At 52.5% G+C, this 18,765-nt stretch overlaps 1 protein-coding gene across 2 annotated transcripts in view; it reads right to left on the minus strand.

Annotated features, from left to right (window-relative positions):
* Window positions 1-874: 874 nt before the first annotated feature.
* Window positions 875-18,765, minus strand: part of Grhl3 (grainyhead like transcription factor 3) — a 31,609-nt gene continuing 13,718 nt past the window's right edge. The window contains exons 3-16 of one of the 2 annotated variants that reach the window (XM_021160943.2): window positions 17,625-17,686; window positions 16,642-16,987; window positions 16,318-16,391; window positions 15,586-15,739; window positions 15,302-15,413; window positions 13,891-13,985; window positions 11,918-12,076; window positions 11,230-11,308; window positions 10,976-11,112; window positions 9,499-9,533; window positions 8,441-8,529; window positions 7,606-7,691; window positions 5,241-5,305; window positions 875-1,784 (exon numbers count right to left, since the gene is read on the minus strand). In XM_021160943.2, coding sequence (XP_021016602.1) covers window positions 1,670-1,784; window positions 5,241-5,305; window positions 7,606-7,691; window positions 8,441-8,529; window positions 9,499-9,533; window positions 10,976-11,112; window positions 11,230-11,308; window positions 11,918-12,076; window positions 13,891-13,985; window positions 15,302-15,413; window positions 15,586-15,739; window positions 16,318-16,391; window positions 16,642-16,987; window positions 17,625-17,686 — 1,608 coding nt within the window. In that variant the 3' untranslated portion in view covers window positions 875-1,669. The remainder of the gene's footprint in view (window positions 1,785-5,240; window positions 5,306-7,605; window positions 7,692-8,440; window positions 8,530-9,498; window positions 9,534-10,975; window positions 11,113-11,229; window positions 11,309-11,917; window positions 12,077-13,890; window positions 13,986-15,301; window positions 15,414-15,585; window positions 15,740-16,317; window positions 16,392-16,641; window positions 16,988-17,624; window positions 17,687-18,765) is intronic. The other variant, XM_021160944.1, reaches the window with a different exon arrangement.

Raw genomic sequence — 18,765 nt, forward strand, 5'->3', positions numbered from 1 at the left:
AAAAAAAAAAAAAAAAAAAAAAGTATCTTGGTTCTTAAACTTTAAAAATAAACCAAGAAACAAAAGTACACAAAGACACACATACAGGCAAAACACCCATACGCATAAAAGTGTAAAAAGTCTTGTTCAGACAGTCAGAAGAAAACCCAATTCAGGGGAAGCAGAGCTTCTGGGACAAAAGGCAGGGGTGCTGACCCTTTCCCACAGCCTGGATCTTTGAGACTCGCTGGAGAGCCCGAGGCTCTGAGGGACACCGAGGCCAGTGAGGACCACACTACATTTTATTGGTAAGGAAGTGGAGTAGATACAACTGTGGACAGGACGAAAAGAAGGGAGGAGGGAGGGAGGGAGGCTCTCCTAGGAGAGGATACAACACTTAGTTTGAGGTTACCCCCTGCCCCAGAGGCCTAGACACTGGCACATGACTCTACAAGTTACCAATCCGATGTCACTGCTGTACAGTTGGGAAGTGATGTGTAGCTGCCTTTGGGGAGCAGTTGGAGTTAAATCCAGAGAAAGTGTCAGCCTGAGGAGTAGGGGCAGAGTGGGCCCAGGTCTTGGTCGCATGGGTCCCAGCTTTGGACCACTGGCCTAGCTGTGAGGGACTCATCACTGTGGTGGTAAACCTTCCTGGGCCTTGCTCTCTGCATGGAGGAGCCTCGTCATGACTTGTGAGACCACATGTGGATTCTATGGCCTGGCAGGGTGAATATGCCATGCCCATTGTCAGCCTTCATGTACAGGACAAGAAGCCCTTGGGACAAGGCCACAGTGAAGGGAGAAAGAGGAAGAGCCTCCCCGACCCGAGCCTCTCTTCTGGGTCTTTGAGATTCACTGGAGTCTCACAGAAGGAAGAAGCGCATGAAAACCGGGGAAGTGTGCACAGGTAGGCTTTTATTACTAAACCCTATGATATACAAAATGCATAATCGAATAAACAGCTAAAAAAATAGTTCAAGAAATATGAAATACATATTTTTGAAATGATAAAAATGTAACATGGACATACAAAATGTTGCATATATGTACACAATATATACTTACACACACACACACACACACATATATATATATATATCACATAATGAAAACTGTAAATAAGAAATGTGTACAACAGTAGGTGGCAAGGGTATTTGTTCCTGTCAGCTCGATGACGGTGACTTACATCTTGTGCCGAGGAAGTCAATAAGAAAGTTTCCTCTCCAAGGGCCTCACAAAGGCATCTGCTGTGAAAGTCATGAGTTTTCAAGTTATTTGGCCAAAGTGTGAGAACTCTCTCTCTCTGGTCTGAAGTTGGTAGAAAGGAAACAGTGAGCATCAGAACCAATCGAGACAGCCGGTATAGCCCTGCAGAGAAGGTGGTGTGACCCCCATCCCCTGTAAGGGCCTCTGCAGCGGGACTTAGAAGAGAAAGCAGGCAGTTGGATCTGTGTTGCTCAGACTCTCTGGTGGGCTGGGTACTTTCAGGAAGCTCTGGAGTGCGTTCGAGCCTGGGTGGGACATTTAGATCCTGGAACCTTCTTGGTCTCTCCCTGGCTTGGACATCACTGAGTGGGTTGCTTGCGAGACCTCTTTCCCAAAGAAAGGCATTTCAAGTAATAGCTGACACAGAAGAGTTGTACGGGGCTTGAGCCGGGGCCCCGGGTGTGGGACGCTTGAGGCCGGGCCCTCATAGCTCCTTCAGGATGATCTGGATCTTGCCGTCCAGCTCACCCATGTCCAGCAGGAAGGCCACGTGGTTGCTGTAGTGTTGGATGATATTGTTGTCCATGTTAACCAGAATGCTGGAAGAGAGAGGAGGGAGACACAGTTATTATGTGTCCAGGCTGGCTGTCATGGCCCTCTGAGCAACAAGCTTGATAGCAATGCTACAGGCCACCTCGGTAGCTTTCTGTGACCCTCAAGACCAGGCTGTAAGATGAGGAATTCCAGTGGTCAAGTTTCAGCTCGGAACCCAGCCTGCCAGCCATGCCATGCCATGCCGGTGCCTGCTGGTGGATGGCTTCCCTTCTGCTGGGCTGAATGCGGGTGCTTTTGAGTGACCAACGTGAAACTCTGGAAGAGATGCTATGTTCTCAGTCATTAGACTGGGGGCTCGGACTGTAAACTCAAGTTCAGGAGGTTGTAGTCATCTGGGTTTCACAGAAGGCTGCACTGAGCCACTCAGGTGTGTTGGCCTGAGCTAGAGACAGGGGCCATACAACACCCCTCTCAGTAGATTCCTGTCAAGCTGAAATCTCAAGGGGATTATATAACAGACTGGAAGGACGGAGCCTCCACCCTCAAGTCAGGGACTTGAAGTTCAAGAAGCATGAACTCCACGGCTATGGGCTCTGAAAGGGTCAAAGTCATAGTTTATATCAAGAGTACCCTGTAAGAGCTGCCTCCCTGATGAAAAGTCACCCAGAGGTCACCTGAGCTGCACTTTGTCTCCCTGCTAATCTTCTGAGCAGGTAATAGAATTGGGCATATACATTCAACCATTTATCCATCTCTCTGTTCATCTATTCATCATCCGTCTGTCCATCCATTCATCTGCCCATCCATCCATCTATCCATCTGCCCATTTATCCATCCAGCATCCGTCCATCCGTCCGTCCGTCCGTCCATCCATCTACCCATCCATCCATCCATCCACCCACCCACCCACCCATCTCCATCCTCCCTCCATATATCCATTTATCTCTGATCTTTCAGTTTTTGCTGGATACTTTCATGTGCAGGACATTGCTCCTGCACACAAATTAATTGGACCTGAATTCTGTCCTCCAGAATTTCACCCAGAAAGGAAGACTGGGTTCTTAACCACCATGCCATGCCAGGCAATAGAATGGAGAAGCTACGATTCAAAGACACAAAGCTATTCTTTTGTAGCCACGGTTAGTAGATGGCAGAGCTCAGGTTTTAATCTAGACCTTTGTATTTCTATGATATCACTTTTCAGGATAGGGAAAGGAGCCACAAAATCCTATAAATACAAGTTAGTGGGAGTCGGAAGGAAGCCAAAAATCTATGTTCAGGCAAGAGCTCAGTAGATGCTTGCTTTTGTAAGGACTCTGGGAAGGGTGGCAGGGACAGTAGTGAACCTGAGAAGCCCACTGGGCTACTTCTGTCATCTGTCAGCACCAGCTGGCAGCGCCTTCTTTTGGGGAAAAGGTTGGAGCTGGGGCTCCCAGAGTCTGGGGCCGGCAGGACCCTGCATTCCCAGGTGATCATTATCTTGGGGGCTGGAGGCTGGAGATACACTAGAGAGCAGGGCTGGGTGGGGAGGAGAGAAGGTATGTGCTTTGGCAACTTCAGGGTTGAATTGTCTGTTTCCTAGCATAGCATCCATCAGCCTCAGGGTACTGGGCTGTATAAGCGCACCTCCAGGGCAGTGGTGTGAAGGTGGACCCTCCAGTAAGAGGTCAGTGACAACTGGGTCCCCAGCCAGTGGCAGGCACTTGTCAACAGCTATTGTTACTTCTTAGCTTCCAACCCCTCCGCCTGTATTGAGTTAACCCCCCTGGCCCACTGCCAGCAAAAGCAGTGTGTTGGTTAATCTTTCAAGCACTCTATGATGCTTGTAAAATTGATTTTATCTACCTTGGTCTGGAGGACTTGGGGGGGAGGAGGCTTGTGAGAATAAAGTAGGCTTTGGATTAGAATATCCACCTTTCCTGATGTGGACATATGTTTGAGTGAACTCGTATATGGAAATATGGTCTTTCAGACCTAACAGACCATCTTTGAGCTGAAGTTCTCATGGCTGTGGAGTTCATGTGCTCTACAGTGCTGAGCGAACAATATGTGCATATTTCTTATAGGTCAGAGGAACAAGGAGGAGAGGTGAGATCAAGCTGTGTGTGTGTGGGTGTGTGGGTGCACTTTAGGCCACCGAGAATCTCTTTTGCTAGTCTCTAACTCAGGACCGCTACTTTGAACCTTAGCTTCAAAGGGGGAGGACCCTGCCAAGCTCAAGGGCAGCTGGGATGATGCCAGGACAGTATCTGGCCCGAGGGAAGAACTTCCGTGATGGAAGTCATTACAGTTTGAGCAGCTGCCTGGATTGATGGGAAGGCCTCCCGGCAAAGGAGCCAGGAGCTAGAACGCTGAGCCTCACAGCTCATCAACTTCCCAACTTACACAGACTATCCCTGGTCCCTCAGGGGAACCCTGCACAGGAGGGGCAGGAAGCAGGGCACATGGGTGTGGCGCTAGAGGAGAAGTGGGGCCAGGCTTGTCTGGGCAAAGCAGACGAGAAGCAGTCTTACTCCAGACAGAGGGTGAGCCCCTGTATGAAACCGAAACTTGATGGGATGGGGGAGAGGGGAGGGAGAGGGGAGGAAGGAGGCTGGTGGGAGGGGAGAGACCCCACACACCGACAAAACCCTCTAGATTCTCATGCAACCCAAACCAAATGGGTCCTTTTCTACACTCCAGCCTTTTGCCCGGGAGCCACAGGGGGAGGACAAGGGGGCGGGGCTGGAGGAAGCCAGGCATTCTCAATGGGAGAATGTGCCGACCACTGGGTGGGTCATGGTCAAGTGCAGCTGGAGTTAGACTGTCTAGTGGGGTGCAGCTGTGCTCCCCACAGAGCAGCAGGAGGACTAGCAGGTCCTGGAGGGTATGGCCTGCTTCTCTCCTGCCTGCTGTAGCCTGGAGGGGGAAGAGAACCTTGGAGTTTCTTTTGACTGGGCTCTTCAACCTAATCCCCAATCAAATTCCCACCTAGGCTCCTGGCAGCCAACCCTTCCTGTCACCCTCTGCCTGGGGAGGCTCCTCCGGGCCTCCTTGCCTCTGGTGCCTTGCTCACTGCTCCTGCACCCACCCCTGCTTATTGCCTCCGAGCCTCAGTTTCCCTGCATGTAAAATGTGGGTGTGTGTGCCAGTGTGACTCCGAGGGTTAAATGAGATAGACTCAGTCTGATGTCTGCAACAGGAGAGTCGGGTGAATGGAGGTTGCTACAATGAACATAATAAGAGAAGAACTTTGGTCTCCAGTGTTTTGGGGACTTGAACTTGGGTCTTCTGATGAGCAAGCCGCACTCCCCCTCTATGCCAGGAGGGTCACTTTTGTGAGAAGACCCTTGCACCTCCTCCTACTCTCACCCAGGTTTCTGCAGGTGGAGAAGTGACCATGGCCTTGGCCTGACTTGGGGACTCTCCACCTCACTGAGCATGCTCTCTGTAACTCTGCCAAGGCCAAGCCCAGCCTTGGTAGCTCTGAGCAGCCCACGGAGGACTTAAGTGGCACTTACCCTCGCTTGCATTTCTTGTAGACTTTGCAAATATTCTCCTCGGGGAGGCCGTACTTCTCAGAGATCTGGAAGGAAACGGTAAGGTTTCACTGCCTGTGGCCCAAACTGGATTTATACATACTTTATACTACTGCCTTTTACTTGGTGGCTATAAAAGTCATAAATATCGGGAAAACAAAGAGAATTACAATGATCCTATTTCCCTGGGGAGAACATCACTGTCACCTGGGCACCTTCCCCTCTATGTGCTGTGCATGCATAAATTTACATCACACGTAGAGGGTTTGATATTATTTTGAATTGTCTTATGATAAGTCAAATCACAAGAAACCCTTAGCAAACTGCATTTTAGTGTCTATAAAATATCTAGTTGAGCATCTTCCGTTTCCTTTGGTTCTCACCTAGGGTCTGACATTTGGATCTGTTTTGGTTTGGTTTTGGTTTTTTTGGTTTTTCCAGACAGGGTTTCTCTGTGTAGTCCTGGCTGTCCTGGAACTCACTTTGTAGACCAGGCTTGCCTCGAACTCAGAAATCCGCCTGCCTCTGCCTCCCGAGTCCTGGGATTAAAGGCATGTGCCACCATGCCCGGCGTGGATCTGTGTTTAAGGACTGATTTTTCACTGGCTGGTGACCTCATGCAGACTCTTTGTGGGGACAGCAAGAATGCCTCCCCCGCCCCACCCCCAGAGGACTGCTGAGAGAATTAAATGATTGGCTGATGATGTAATATGTTCACGCCAGCTCCTGCCATGTACCAAAGCCCCCATGAGTGTCATTGTCACTGTCTTGGGAGCAATGGGCGTGCTCCAGGACCTGCTTTTAGGTGGGGTACCCCGCATGTCCCTCTCCTGAGCAGGAGTTCATAATTGCAGCTGATGGGGTTGGCCCATGGAGCGCCAAGTGCCCAAGCCTGGCTCAGAGCCTAAAGACCCATTAGGTCCACATGAGAGCTTCCTCTCTAGGTGAGGCAGCTGTGGCTCTAAGCTTGGCTGAGCAGCCTGCCTGAACCAAGGCGAGTGGTCCCTGCCCACACGAGAGCTGCCTAACTTGTCATTGTTGTTGTTGTTTGAGACAGGGTCTCTCTCTCTATCACCTGGCTGTCCTGAAACTTACTATGTAGACCAGGCTGGCCTCGAACTTATAGAGATGTGCTTGTACCTGCCTCTGGAATGCTGGGATTAAAGGTGTGTGCCACCATACTGGGGGAGTTGTAGAACAGTGTTCCTGTGCCTCTCTTAGTTTCACTTTTGGACAATGAAAAGAACTCGGGAAGGACCAGGTCTGGCCCACTGTCAGCTCTCAGTCAAATACTGGTGCCCAGTGGAGCAGGCTGGTTTAAAGCTTCAGTTAGGGACAGGCCTGGGACAGGCCTGGCTCGTGGTCCCCTCTGGGCAGTTGAGAACGAGGAAGAGTTCGGTGTCCTGGGTAAATTTCACAGAGATCCCTCCTAGCTAGAAATGTCCCTAGACTTTGTTCTAACAGCAGTGTAACCAGAAGCTGCCAGGGCTCTGTGAAGAGCGGCAAGCTCTGCTTCCAGGGAAGCAGAGAAGCCAAGAGTGGGTGCCGGCGAAGCTAATGTGCTGCCCAACCTTGCCGTTCAGCCCAAAGATTCTATCTGCTTTCAAGTGACATTAATGACTTTTTGTGAGCCCAACTTCCTGGGGCTGATGCCAAGCAGGCCGACAATATGTTATAAGAGCAGGACAGCCCGGAGGGCAGGAAACTTGGGCTTAACTGGCACTTATGCCACCTTTGCCAGTCCCTGGCCTCTCAGAGCGAGGTGATGCCCAGTCGATAAAGGGAGGAGGCAGTCACGCACAGCAGACAGAACAAAACGCTTGGCCCGTGGGTCTCCATTAAGCAGGTCACCAAGGCTGCCAAGGGTCCCCCAGCTACAGGGGCTCAGCTGTCCCATGAGGTTTCACCTTCAAGTCCAAAGCCCTGGTGACCCTCAACTTGCCCAGGCTGGGCTGTACTCAGGTGACTGGGGGTGGGGGTGGGTTGGGGAAGGTCTCCTGGTCCAGATACAGTCCTGCCCTCGCCCTCAGCCACCCCGGAGTCCTGCAATCCCAAGGAATGAGGCCACCCTGGGAGGGGAAAAATATGAGCGTCTCTGGGGCCTGGTCTTTTTGTGGAGGGCTTTTTCACTCCCATTAAAACAGAAACAGGTTTGCAAAGCCAACAAAAGCCCTGGGCTGTCAGACAGATTAAGGAGGATTTACGGTGTGAGTGACTCTCAGGGTGGAGCAGGGTTCTGACAGGGTGATAAGATCGCAAGGCACACCCCCTAGCAGGGCCCTGGCCCCTCTGTGGGGTGGGAAGAGCAGACCACCGGAGCCCTCCTGTGGGAAATGAGGCACCTTACCGCATTCCTCAGCCCCTTCAGGTCCGGGGTCTTCAACATGAGCGCATCAAACACCTCCTCTGTCTCCCTCCTCACATACAACAGAACTGAAAACCAAGAACAGAGGACGTTGAGCATGGGGGTAGGGGGTGGGGTGGGGGGTAGGGGTCTGGGCAGGGGATGGAGAAGGCTCTCAAAAGGCATGTAAGGGTGTGCTTGCATCCAGTCCTTTCCAAACTGCCCTGCTTTGCCGGAGTTTGAATCTTGGGTCTGGCTCTATTACATGGCAGCCAGTGACCTTGAAAAGGTCATTTCAGCTCCATTGGCATTACTGTGTGTGTGCATTGGGGTCCTTGCCGCCTACTTCAGAGCTGCTGCTGAAATCAGGAGCAGTATCTGGGAACCCCGAGTGCATTTACTAAGCTCGGTTCCTGACTTACTGGAGGCCCTGGGTTTTCTAAGGTCATCTAAGCCTCCAGGACTTCTGTTCCCCACCCCCCACCCTCCTTCCAGTCGCAGGCTTAAGAATGTCAAAGCCAGACGACCAGACATAGAAGTCCATCCAACTCTTAGCTACTTAGAGAACCAAAGGCCTCTTCCAACCCAATAAGCTTGTCACCCGTGCTGCTGCCTTGGGAGAGCCATGTCCAAACAGGGTCAAAGCCACATGTCCTTTATCTCTGTGACATCTGTCTGAGCCCTGGAGTGTTCTCAGTCATCCCCAAATCTTGGCCTAAACACTCTCCAAGGAGTGAATCAGGCCTTGGGTGGGGGGACTTCAGGAAAGTCATGGGGTGGGTGGGGGGCTTCTGGGAAGGCTCTGGGGGGATCTGATGGACTCTGAGACTCTGTGTACCTCTCTGAAGGTCATCTTCCTTGGCTTGTTTGGAAGGAAGAGGCTCAAACTCCTCAGCAAAGGGTGAGCAGGTTCGCTTCAGAGGCAGCCTGTAGGGCAGCAGAGAGGGGCGGGTGAGGACAGCTGCCCCCACAACCCACCCCGGGGCCCTTAGGGCAGAGCAGGAACCAGGAAAGGCTAACAGTGTGTTAGGATAGAGGTGAAGTCCTAAGATTGGGTACAGGTCTAGCTGGGTCAGACCCCAGCCCTGCCACATGCTGGCAGCATGCCAGGCTGTGTTCCTTAACCTCAAATGACACATTAGAGAAGCCGGCCATGGGGAGAGCTGTCATGCTATAGGAGGTGGCACGAGGCATGCTTGGCCTTAATCAAAGTGAACTGTTAGCACCGCCCACATTATGTCTTCTAAAAGAAGTGAGCCAGGGATGGGTAGAGCCTTGGGAGGGAGTAGGGACCATGGGGCCTAGAGCAAGCCAGCTCTGGTTCAGTCCTGTCCCTGTGACTTAGTAGCTGGAGAATATGAATGAGCTCTGTCACTCATGGTGAGAGAATTTGGAGAAAAGCTCCTTATGAAAAACATACATGGCTGTTTATAGGGAGAAATGGATTCCAGCAGACGGCTTGCATGCAAAGCCAAGCCAGTTACGGCCACATAGTCATGCTGTTCCGCCCTTCTGCCTCACCCTCTATAAACATTCGGGGGTCCCCCCAGGGTTGCTGGGACAGAGGCTCTGACCGGCAGAGGGAGGGGCACGGGTGACTGTGGCCTCTGAAGGGGACATGCTGGGGAGAGGGGTGTCCAGCATAGCTCTGGCTTGTGCTCCCCCGAATCTGTATCCCCATCTCAGAGGCTTTTCGTTGCCTTTAGTTTTTTTACAAGCAGGTGTCTCACCAGAGATTTGCCAACTTTCCATGTAAAGGAAGCCCATAAAAACCCAGGTGGTTTCAGTGTGAAGGGAGGACCCAGGCCTGGCTCCAGGGAGCAGGGGAAAGACAGGAGGCAACGTGAGGGATACAGTATTAAGAAAGGACAGGACCCCTGGCTGCTGTTCCTGTACCTGTCAGAGCTGCTGTGTCCTGCTGAGGGGACAACCTGCAACAGAGAGAATAGACATTTCTGGTCAGGGACAATAGCAGCCTGGGAAGGAAGGGGGGTGGGTATTATGCTAGAGTCCCCTATGTTCTGCACTGAGGGTTCCCTAAGTCAGTTGAGGGGAACTGTCCAGATCAGGCTGCTGTACTGGGGACTCAGGGACACAACCGAACTGCTGCAGTATTGCTGGCAGGCTGGTGACCCAGCAGCAAGCCCAGAGGAGGTGGGGAGCTGCAGCTACTGGGCCTGCCGCTGGGGACCAGGGATCATGGGAAGCTGGAGCTGAAGCTGGAGATGGAGCTGAAGTCTCTGAGCACACTGCATGCCTGGCGCTACTGCTACTGTGCTGCCCGTTGGGTGTCCCCATGTGGTCCTGTGGGGTGAGCACTCAGGGCCAGAGAGGGCAGGAGATGGCTCAGGGCCATCCTGTGCTCTCTTCCCCACTGGGTACAGACACTGGTTTCCCACAGAATAGCTGCCTACCCAGTTGGGGCCACTAAGTGAACATCTTCCTTCCTGGGGCCTCAGGCTATAACAGGATCAATATAGAAAGGCCAATACTACTGCCCAGGCTGCTTCCAGGAGAGCAGAAAGGATGGGATATGCTTCTGGGCGTGTCTGAGCTACTTTGTACTGGCGGCTGTATCCAGCTCTGTGATGTACCTCCTAAGTCAGACACCAAGGACTTAATCAGGCACCATGGCCTGGCCTTCAAACGCTCCTGAGGAGCCTGGGGGCTGGGCCTTCAAGTCAAGAAAGGGACCAGCTGATAGTGATGGAAGCAGAGCAGAATGAAGCTTGCTCTTGACCTTGTCTGGCAAAGGGAACACATTGGATGGGCATGCAAGAGGGAGAGAACATAGCTCAGTTAAGGCCTCGCTCGTGCCTCCAGGCTGCAGATGCTCTGGGTTAGCATCCCTGGCTGGGGAGACAGGTGGAGCAGCCAATGAGTGGCCAAGGGCACCTGGATCCTGATCGAGGCTTCAGAGTGGGTTCACATTCTGGCCATGTGATTTTAGGAGTGTGCCTCTATACCAACCCTTGGACCCAGTATTGGTGACTCATAGAGGTGCAGAAAGGGTCAAGATGCTGTAGGGTTGCTGGGCTCTCATATCTGTTCCCTGGGACCAGCCACCCAGCCTGGGTGTAGCTCCAACTGACATTTTCCATGTGAGCCCAAAGAGAGTTTGATGGATAGAGAATCCATTTCTCTTTTCCTCACGACTGGTTCCTGAGGCTATATACCCACAGGGTCAGTGGTCATTTTTAAACTCCTTGCTGTTCAACAGAAGCAATTTTCTTTCCGCTTTTCAATAGCAGGTCCAGGAAACACCCTAATACCATCACGGCAGTAGCATGTGAAACCCCCAGCAGTGTGGTTAGGCGGGCCCTATCTGGATCCAGGGCCCGCTTGGTCCCTTTCCCACCTGCCCTCTCCTCACCCCTCCTGGGCGCTGTAGGCTGGAAAAATGCAGATTGGGGATAAACAACACAGGCTGGGTCTCCAGGTCAGCTTCTGGCCGCAAGTATGTGGTCTCATTGCCCCTGAAGCCTGACAGCAGGCAGCCCTTGATTCCTGCTGAAACAAAAGAAGCTACTGAGCCCCAAAGTCCCTACACACAACCCCCTGACCATCTTCTCTGTCTTCCTTCCCTTTGGCCTACCCTATCTGGCCCCCTGTCCACTGTTTACTGACCATTGTTACTGGAGTCTGGGCACTTGACCTTCCTTCGAAACTGCTTCCGTTCATCATCTCGCATCTTCCTCTCGGCTCCCTGCAAAGAGAGGTGGTGCTCACCAGGGGCCACGGGAGGGGGGCAGGGGAGGGGCCAGGGGAGGGGCTCGCCATGTCCACAGCTGCTACTTTGCATCTTGAATATGGGCCAGGTCACAGGGAAAGAGGGAAATGGGCGAGTCCCGGCCTAAGGCCCAGCTTCCCTGAAGTCGGCTCAGGTCTTGAGAGAGATGAAGAAGGAAGTTTATGATGGTGGAGCCGGAGGGAAGTGGGGGGAGGGGGAGATGAGCAGGAATGAGGAGGACTAGCAGAGACAATGTAGCCATAGAGCCCGATTTACAGACCTTGCAGAAAGGTGCAGAAATACAGATGCAGAGATGGATACTGAGAGGAGCTGGGACAAACACACAGAGGAATCGACAGAGAGGGACTGGCTTTCCAGAGAAGCAAGTAGTGTCTCCTGCTCTTCCAAACACACACACACACACACACACACACACACACACACACACTACACACACTACACACATACTCATGCACTACACACACACACACATGCATGCACACTCATGAACACTACACACACATACACATACTCATGCACTACATACACACACACACACACACACACACACACACACACACACACCTTATCACAGAAGATCTTGATCTGGCAGACAGCACGGTGCACCAGGCGCTCAGTGCCTGCTCCACAGTCATAGGTGTCAATTTGCAAGTTCAGGGGGACACCCTTCACTCCCTTCTGCGAGGAGAAGTCTGTGCTCAGACAGTTGACACCGATGAACACCTAGGGAGAGAGCAGGGAGTCAGATAAGTGGTCTACTCAGATCTGAGAGTTCAGTGACTACCCTTCAGCCATCTTGGGCCCCGAGGACAGGCATCACTATCTGCCTCCCTTTCACAGATGGGAAGGGGTGCAGCTGGAGCCAGGCTGGTGTCCCCCCTGTAGCTCACTGGGCTCACCCCACCCTGGGAGGGCACTAAGGATTTTTTGGGGTCTGTAGGTCTGAAGGTTGATTTCTCTTCAGTTTGAAGCACAAGTTGGGGGACACAGCTTCCCTACTGATCAGGCACACAGGAGGTGACACTTCACTCTAAGGACCAATTACAGCCAGCATGAGATCCCAGTTCTTGCTGTTCAATAGTCCTGTGCCTTTAGTGGCTAGTGGCTACCCAGGTAATCTCTATTCTACAGCCACGCAGGCCCAGCTGAGACAGGATGGCTGCAGCCCATTCCCTAGGGGGTCAGGGCATGAGCTTGGACCTGGACCTCCTAATCTGCCTAATCTGTGGGAAGTCTGCCAGCTTGCAGCTTGGATAGATGCTTTGGGTTTCTGCAGACCCCTTTTGTTTTATATGCAGATGAGGACAGGTAAACGCATGCATCCCGTGGGGCTGGGAGAGTTCACACTTCTTGTCAGTCAGAGATGCTGGGGATTCATTCTAGTGAAGATTTGGTTCCAAGTCTACAGACAGCCTGCGTTTTCTCAAAGGCCAGCCTGGGGCCTGTCTCAGCCCTGGCAGGCTCAGGGTCAGACTCTACTGCCCCAGTCTAGGCTTGGTCTCTGGAACATTTTCCCCTTAGAAACAATCTTGACCTGAACAGTGGGGGTGAGGGTCAGGGGAGGAGCATCTTTACAAACCCCCCCCCCTGGTCACAGGCTTTGTGGGAGCTCCTTTCACACGACCCAGCTATGATACAGCTTCCACCGGCTCCCAGCTAATACTGAGACCCAGGCCTGAGGGCATGCAGGCCGTGAGAAAAATCCCCACCGAAACCCACCTCTCCCTTCCCATGAAACTCTCCCACTTCCCTGGCCCACCCCTCCCTTTCCAAGAGACTCTCCCACCTCCCTTGACTGGCAGGCTCCTCCTCTAGCCCCCAGCTCTGTTTGAATAACAACCATGCCAGCTGGGCCTGTCCCCCTCATATCTTCTCTATGTTCCTCCAGGGGAGGCAGGGGTCCACAGATGCCTTTGGGATGAGAGGTCCCAGGCTCAGTGGGTGTGGTGAACCTGTTCAGGGTGTAGAGGGACTGACTGGAGAGAGGTCACCCAGCCCCTGAGGGTCAAGCTGGTGCTATTTCCACAACACAGAGAAGTTGTAAGTGCTCAGCTGGTGATGGGCTCAGGCACCTGGCTAGGGAGAATCCTCGGGGTTCAAACTGCCTGAAGGAAGCCAGTGGGGCTCCCTCTCCTTGCCTTCTCCCTCAACCAACCCCATGTCCTTGTTCTAGTCTCTTAGACATGGCAATGGGAGCTCACCACTGCCTGCAGCATCTAAGAAGCCAGTGCCGAGGTTCAAGCCCTCCCCTGCTACTTCTGAGCCGGTGTCAGCACGCCCCTTCCTGTGAGGCTCAGTTATCTGAAGAATAGGGATGCTGACATCTGCCAGTCACCCCATCCCTATGACAACCAGTCATTTGGGCAATAGTTAAACACAGTGACATGGCTTCTGAGGGGACAGGTTGGGTGCAACCCAGCTTGTCAGCCCAGAGCCTGTGTCTCTGTCAAGTATGAATACCACCACCTGGGTGCCACCACCCTTGGGCCCCTCAAGCCTTTCCCAGGCACAACAGCCCCACCCAAGCCCACACTGACCTTGGCTTCCTCGTTGACATTCCACACAAAGGACAGCGCGTTATAGGCCACCTCTTCAATGTGCTGGACGGTGTTGAAGTTTTCCTTACAGTCGGCTGGAAGTGTAGGAGACCAGAGGGTCAGTGCGAAAGAGACTGGGGCACTGTGGGAAGGGGCTATGAACCACACCTCACCCCAGGCAAGGACATGCTTGCTGACCCCCCAAGTTGTGGTTCAGAGGTTAGTCTGGGAGTGTGACAGACAGTCTCTGAGGTAATTTAGCGAGGACCACATAGCAAGGGATGTATGGTGAGGCAGCAGGTGTAGGGACAGGGAGCAAGGAGCACACTGTTTGACTCTTTTTTTTTTTTTTTTTTTTAAAGATTTATTTATTTATTTATTTATTTATTTATTTATTTATTATATGTAAGTACACTGTCACTGTCTTTAGACACACCAGAAGAGGGCGTCAGATCATTGCTGGGATTTGAACTCCGGACCTTTGGAAGAGCTAAGAGCTGTCGGGTGCTCTTACCCACTGAGCCATCTCACCAGCCCACTGTTTGACTCTTAAGCCCAGTCTCCTAATTGCTCCGTTGTCCAACCTCTCAGCCAAGTCCTTGACCAGTCCCAACCTGTGTACAGCCAAGCCGCTGGCCACCTGACATTTGACAGTTGGATAAACAGAGGTACAGGGAGGGGAGGGGACATAAGTCATAAAGGCACACAGGAAAGGATGGAGCCAGGATTGGGCTGGATGTCTAGCTGGTTGGGGTGGTCTAGGAACAAGATGGCCCAGGAACACACCTCCTCTTCTCCTCCTGCTTTTTTTTGGGGGGGGGGGTTCTGAGACAGAATTTTTCTGTATAGCCCTGGCTGTCCTGGAACTCACTCTGTAGACCAGGCTGGCCTCGAACTCAGAAATCCACCTGCCTCTGCCTCCCAAGTNTGTCCTGGAACTCACTCTGTAGACCAGGCTGGCCTCGAACTCAGAAATCCACCTGCCTCTGCCTCCCAAGTGCTGGGATTAAAGGTGTGCGCCACCACTGCCCGGCTTTCCTGCTTCTTTTTTAAGACAGGGCCTTGGGTAGCCCAGGCTGGCTTTGAATTCTGTGTACTCAAGATGACCTAACGGATGCTCCAGCCTTCACCTCCCTCGTGCAGGAATTACAAGTCTGTGCCACCATGCCAATTTTACGAAGGGCTGGGAATACAACTCTGTCATCTGACCTCCGAGTTCGGTTCCATGCTGAACCCCATGGCAGCCTACATCCTGGGGCCCATTCACTGGCACTGCCAGGGCTCCCACACCCCACCTATCCCGGAGCACAGCAGGGAAGATGGCTGCTGTTTCCATCAGCAGATGTGATCTCCTGCCCCGAGCCCTACTGGGTTTGATTTGGAGTAGGAGAGGCACGGGGTTCTCTCTCACCTACGTCGATGACGCGCTGCTTGGCGGTGGGCTGCCGGGAATGCCAGTGCCTCCAGAAACGCAGCTGCTCCACGGGGACCTTGTCGTTATCGAACACGACCATCACCACGCTCTGTAAGTACAGCGGTCATGTCACCCTGGTCTGGAGGCCCAGGCCCCAGGCTCCCTCCCAGAGCATGGCCCAGCCGCCCCACCTTATGCCCCCTCCTCTTCCCCCCTCTCAATTGACAAGCGTTCCCCAGCAAAGCTTGCCAGTGACATCCTCCCCAAACTGTCCCACACACCTTGACTTTGCTGGAGGACAGAGCGAGGCCTTTCCCTCCCGCTGGGGTGCGTAGGGTGACGGGGTAGAACTGACCCTTGTTGAGGTAGGCCATGGGTGATTCCCCTGCTTTGATGTGAATGGCTTTGGGGGAGCCCAGGGTGTATTCAAAGTCGCTGTGGGGAGCGAGAGGGTGGTGAGACAGGCTATGGGTGGAGGTGTCCTGGGAGCATGGGGGAGGGCTCTGGGTGTGAGGTGGGCTTGCTGGGTGACCTAAGTCAATCTCCTGACCAGGGATGGTCTCTGTTGACACATGTTCTAACTGAACAAAAGAGTCTAAAGGAAACCAGGGAGATCCAGGGTAGGGACAAAGCCATGGGTGGTAGTGATGGAGAGGGAGGCTTAAGACAATTTGAGCCTCAGTTTTATGTTTTTGGAGAGATTAGGAGGGTTGAGAGGTGATCTTACTACATAGCCCAGACTGGCTAGGAACTCGGTATTTAGTCCAGGCTGGCCTCAGACTCACTACAAAGTCCATGCTGACCTCAAACTCATCTTGATCCTCCGGTTTCTGCCTCTCAAGGACTGAGCTCACAGGTATGTGTGTTTCTAACAGGGTGCTGAGCTCACAGCCCAGGAACAGGCTGTAGGTTCTGCTGTGTTCTAGGGGGGCTGTGGAGTCTGCTGTGTTCTAGGGGGGCTGTAGGTCTCTGTCTTCAGCCGCCTGCCCAGACGTTCTAGGAAACCAAGTTACCTCTTGAGGCCTGGATAATCCTCTGGGCATGGGGGTTCCGGGGATGTCTTCAGAATATCAGGGAAGAGCAGCGACTGTAGAGAAACACAAGCACAGGAGAATAAGTGGCCATGTTCAGGCTGCAGGGGCTCGGCCCAGGGCTGCACACACAGCCGCGTGACTGTGCAGTGCAAATTTGGATGGCTGTACACAGCAGCCCTGCCTCAGGTCTAGAACTTTCTCCCATCTGCGGCAAAGCTCTGACCTTCGTACTGTCATTTCTCCTTCTGTGCATGCAAACACAGATCCAGGGGTGCTGTGAGGGGTTCAGGGGCAGGCCCTCACCTCCTGTGGGTCATCTTTGAAGGTGCTGTCTGGCTGCCAGCGCTGTGTGGGTGGAACCCCATGAATGCTCTCAAATAATGAGTTGAGGGAGCCATTGTCATATATGTCACTGGCGGGCAAGAGGTAGCTGTCCATGGAGCTGGCTTCCAGTTTACTCGGACCTGGGGGGACGGTATTGGTCTTGCCGGGGGTGGGTAGAACCCCCTCCAAGCCTAGCAGATTGTTCTTCTTGAGCTGGTCTGTGTAGTCTGGACTTCCAGACACGTTCTCTGTCAAAAATTTCATGAGGTGTGTGGGGCTCTCGAGGGGGGCAAGATCCGGCTCATAGTCCATGCTGTGGTAGAACCTGGAGGAGAGAGACCGTAAAAGTGAGCATGCGTCATCTCTCTACACTGGGCTGATGGTGATCCTATGTAAGATTTAGGCCTTCCTGGCATGTGAGAAGCTAGACTCTAAGCAGGCCAGTTGGCCACATTGACAAGAGAGGGAGAGGGTAAGAAATGGTAATTTCCCCCAGGCTCTGGGCTGAGGGGACAACTTGCTTTAGCTGTTACAGAGCTAGTTAACTTAGAACACTGAAAGTTTAGCCATTTTTTTCTGAGCCAAATGTCCCTGTGCCAAAATGTCCCCACTTGAAAACAGCTGGACTGAGATATTCTGTGGGGTGTGTCTGGGAGGTAGCTGTGTGCCTGGGAGACGGTGGATGTGTGCTCAGAAAAAGGTCAGCAAATGAATATATTCCAAACTGCTCAGGGGGCAGGTTGAGTACTGCACAAAAGCTCTGACTTTATATACAACTGTAGACTGTGACTATTTTGCAAGAATCTTAAAGGAAGTTAAAATATAGGAGTGCTAAGAAGTACTGTGGGTTCCAGCACCACACCCCTTCTGCTTAACAGGCAGGTCTGCCAGCATTCAGGGGTCCCCAACAGAGCAGAGAAGGTAAGGGTCTAAAGAGACAGAGATGGCCTTGAGTAGCTTACTTCTTTCCTTGGTCATTCCGGCCACCAGTGCTGGAGGACAGTATCCGCTTCTCCTTGGGACCCTGCGAGAAGAGGGGTAGATTGATGGGTGACTCTTGGCTGGGGCCTGACTATTGGGACCCTCCCATTCTCCAGGGCCTGAGGCCCTGGCACGTTTGGGAGAAAAGTGAGTGTTTCAAGCTGGCAGGTCCTCTGGCTACCACAGAGATGGAGCCCCGGGGTACAGGGTGGACAGCACCTCACTGTGCTTTCTAGTTGAGAGCCTGCTAGTGGGCATCAGACTAACCTGGCTGACGTGTTTCACCACGTAAAAGTGCTGTGTGACTCTGGCTAAAGGATTGCACCTCTCTGAGACCCAATTCCTTCAAACATTAAATAGGGGATTATAACTCCTGCTTCAAGGAAAGTCTAAAGCTATAGATTCAAAACAAAACAAAACAAAACCAGCAGCTTTTTCAAAAAGAACACTTGTAACAAGTGAGACCTTGTATAAAATGCTTCTAATTTAATGTTTCTCATTACCCTGAATGGCTATTACTGTCACTAGTATGACCTAGGTAGGGATAGCAAGGGTCAGAAACTCTGCTTCAAGGAGTGTAGGCTTCACATGTTATTTCTACATAGACTCTAAGTCCATTTCTTGATTCCCTTCCTAGATCTACCGCATATTGGCTGTGTGTCCTTGGACAAGGCACAAATCACCTCTGGACCTCATACCAGCCTCAGAGAGAACTGTTGGTACACTGAGCAGGATTGAGGGGCAGAGGCACAGCCCTGAAAATGACCTCTTGCAGGGATTTTATTTTACAGTCTAGCCTCTCCTGGTGAACTCCAGGCTGGGATCTGAAGATAGATGGAGAATTCTGGCTTCCATCGTGACCCTGAGCTGGAGTAGCCGATCAAATTCCATTCTGTTGGCCTGAGCTAGACAGGATCCAGATGCTAACAGCCTGCAGGTAGACAACAGGCGGAGGGTGGGGGTGAGGGGTGTGTGCCAAGCTACGCTGGGATGAGGACCAGAGACAGCCTGGGGCCTTCTCTGTCAGGAACTGTACACCTCAGTCTCTCTGGACCTCGAAAATCATGCGGAGAATTCACCTCCCTTCCCACATTAGGGTGGACAAACACCCCTACCTCTGAC

Source organism: Mus caroli, chromosome 4 (genome assembly GCF_900094665.2).
Source record: "Mus caroli chromosome 4, CAROLI_EIJ_v1.1, whole genome shotgun sequence".
NCBI classification, from domain to species: Eukaryota; Metazoa; Chordata; class Mammalia; order Rodentia; family Muridae; genus Mus; species Mus caroli.